Here is a 2,819-nt window from a genome sequence, read left to right on the forward strand (position 1 = left end):
TATAAGACATTCACTACTCTGAGAAGTGGACATCATGGTGGAGAGGCTGCATATAAGACATTCACTACTCTGAGAAGTAGACATCATGGTGGAGAGGCTACACATAAGACATTCATTACTCTGAGAAATGGACATCATGGTGGAGAAGTTACACATAACACATTCATTACTCTGAGAAATGGACACCATGGTGGAGAGGTTACACATAACACATTCATTACTCTGAGAAGTAGACATTATGGTGGAGAGGCTACACATAAGACAGTCATTACTCTGAGAAGTGGACACCATGGTGGAGAGGCTGCACATAGACATTCATTATTCTGAGAAGTGTAGTTTGCCAAAACTGGGATAGTAGGCTAAGAGTAAGCTGATCAAATAAGCTAACTTTAGGTAGTTTCTATTCAGAAAATCAGAAAACATATGTATGTATGCAGGTGAAGGAAGCATATATTCTGAGTAATCTGTTCGAGTTATAAAGATGTCAGCTTTATGAGACAACTGGAGTTTGTTAGTAGAGACCTAGTGCAATCTCTGTACTGAAGTTTAGGGTAACAGCTAGTCTCTCCAGAAAAACATTTTTATATATAAGGTTTGCTCTGTGATCAATCACTTTTTCCCTATTGATAGTGACATCTTTCAAAGTATATGCATTCTCAGTGCAAGAGTTGTTGCATACTAGCTGAACTTGATGAAGTCTGTCGTCTCATGCCCCAATCTCGATTCTTTGAATTCATTATGAATCATCCTTTAAACTGTATTTTTAAACCAATTTCCAGTTCTGACATCCCTGAGGTAATCAGAGGCAACTAGTATTGATAAAAGGTGTAAATTTCAAACCTTACAGCTTTATTATCAAACTCATGCTGTCTTGGAGATTCATGACAATCTAGCATTAAGTAAAATCTTTCTGCATAAGTGTTTCAATTTTTTGCAACCATTGTAAAGATTTGAATATTTTATTTTATTACAGTAATTTACTTTCTTTAGTTCTGTTAATTAGTTTTAGGTTAACTGTATAACTTAGCAGATAGTATATTTGTGTGACTTATAGGTAATAGATCTATTTTTGAATACTTTTGACACACTACTGCTGGTCTGTTATAAATGTGTTATTATCTCTTGTATTATCAGTATATTCTTCTTGTAGAATACACTCACACTACTGCTAGTCTGTTAGAAATATGTTATTACCTTTTGTATTATCAGGATATTCTTGTAGAATACACCCATACTAATGCTAGTCTGTTATGAATGTGTTATTATCTCTTGTATTATCAGGATATTCTTGTAGAATACACCCACACTACTGCTAGTCTGTTATAAATATGTTATTATCTTTTGTATTATCAGGATATTCTTGTAGAATACACCCACACTACTGCTAGTATATTAGAAATATGTTATTACCTCTTGTATTATCAGGATATTCTTCTTGTAGAATACAACCACACTAATGTTAGTTTGTTAAAAATATGTTATTACCTATTGTATTACCAGTACTTTATTCTGTTTGTAGGATACAGACAAACAGTATTGTTAGTGACAAGTTTTTTAAGATTAAAACAACAATAGTGGAAGAAATGAGTGATTATTTAAAGCAAATTTTATAGGAATTTTTAGGTTACCTTTGTAAAACTGCTTTGTTATTTAATAATGTATAGTGTTTGACATTGGTTTATATGTTCGAGATGATAACAGTTTAGCTATCTTTCTCATGTGTCTGCCAGAGATTTGCATGCCACTAGCCTAGAGTCAACTCCCACCTAATTTCATGTGAATTACACTGGAGCTTGATGACATCATCATGTAACAAAAGCCCCCCACCAAGAGGAAGGCAACACACCTCTGTGCACAATATCTCCTCCTATGCACTTATATCATTCTTCTTGCCACTGTATTGAACAGACATTTAAATTGTTTGTTTGAGTTCGTTTTATTGAGACTTGCAACATTAACAAACATTTTTTTTGTTTTCCGTGGCTTTAATTTTTATTGTGAATTCTCAAATGACAGTAATTTAAAATTAGTCCTGAGTGAGGAACGTGACTTGCTTAAACCTTATTTCTACTATGACTTTAGGAGGTTCTTTAATTGTTGGGGTCGTTGCAGCCATTTTTAAACATGTAGATTACAACATGCTTACTCAGCCTATACCATTAGCCTAATTTCGAGAAGGATTTCTTGGAATGTGACTTTCACCTGATTTACCTTGGGTAGTACCTTACCATTCTTGAAACAACCTTAACCTTCCAAGTTAACATTTTCTTTACCTGAAAATGTATTTTTGATAGATACTCATCTACACACACATTCTCACCCATCCTCGCATTTCTGGTGCTCCATTTTGTCTTGCTTCATCAAAGAATGAAATTACCATCAGTGCAAGTGCATAGAGAGAGTTATTGTGCATGGAGGTGGAGGAATTGTTTCCAATGTTGATGTGATTGTGTACAAGTGCAATTAATGTTAAATTGTGTGAAATTAGATGGGAGTTTGCTGTAGGCTAGTGGCATGCAAGTCTGTCTGGCAGATGGACAAGAAAGCAGCTAAACTGTGTGGGGAGGTGAGTTACTGTCATAGAAATATACTTTCAGGTAAGGAAAATATTAACTTCTGTGTGGTTAAGTTGAAATACTGCTGTCATTTGAATTATTGAATTATTTTTTAGCATTGCTGCTTTGTGTGTATTTAGTAACATCTATAAAGATTTTAGGACTTCTTGATTCGATGGAGACTTCAGTAAAAGTGTTGAGTATTTCTATTCTTTAAACAATCTTGAAGATACAGTGACAGTCTTCCAACTGCCTAAAAGCTTT

At 34.2% G+C, this 2,819-nt stretch overlaps 1 protein-coding gene across 1 annotated transcript in view; it reads left to right on the forward strand.

The window, feature by feature from the left end:
* LOC106472934 (copine-8-like) overlaps positions 1-2,819 on the forward strand; it is a gene marked incomplete at its 5' end in the record, with an annotated part of 26,125 nt that overhangs the window by 13,358 nt on the left and 9,948 nt on the right. Inside the window, one exon of the mRNA XM_022401469.1 lies at positions 2,489-2,566. Coding sequence (XP_022257177.1) covers positions 2,489-2,566 — 78 coding nt within the window. The remainder of the gene's footprint in view (positions 1-2,488; positions 2,567-2,819) is intronic.

This window comes from Limulus polyphemus, unplaced genomic scaffold (assembly GCF_000517525.1).
Source record: "Limulus polyphemus unplaced genomic scaffold, Limulus_polyphemus-2.1.2 Scaffold5747, whole genome shotgun sequence".
NCBI classification, from domain to species: domain Eukaryota; kingdom Metazoa; phylum Arthropoda; class Merostomata; order Xiphosura; family Limulidae; genus Limulus; species Limulus polyphemus.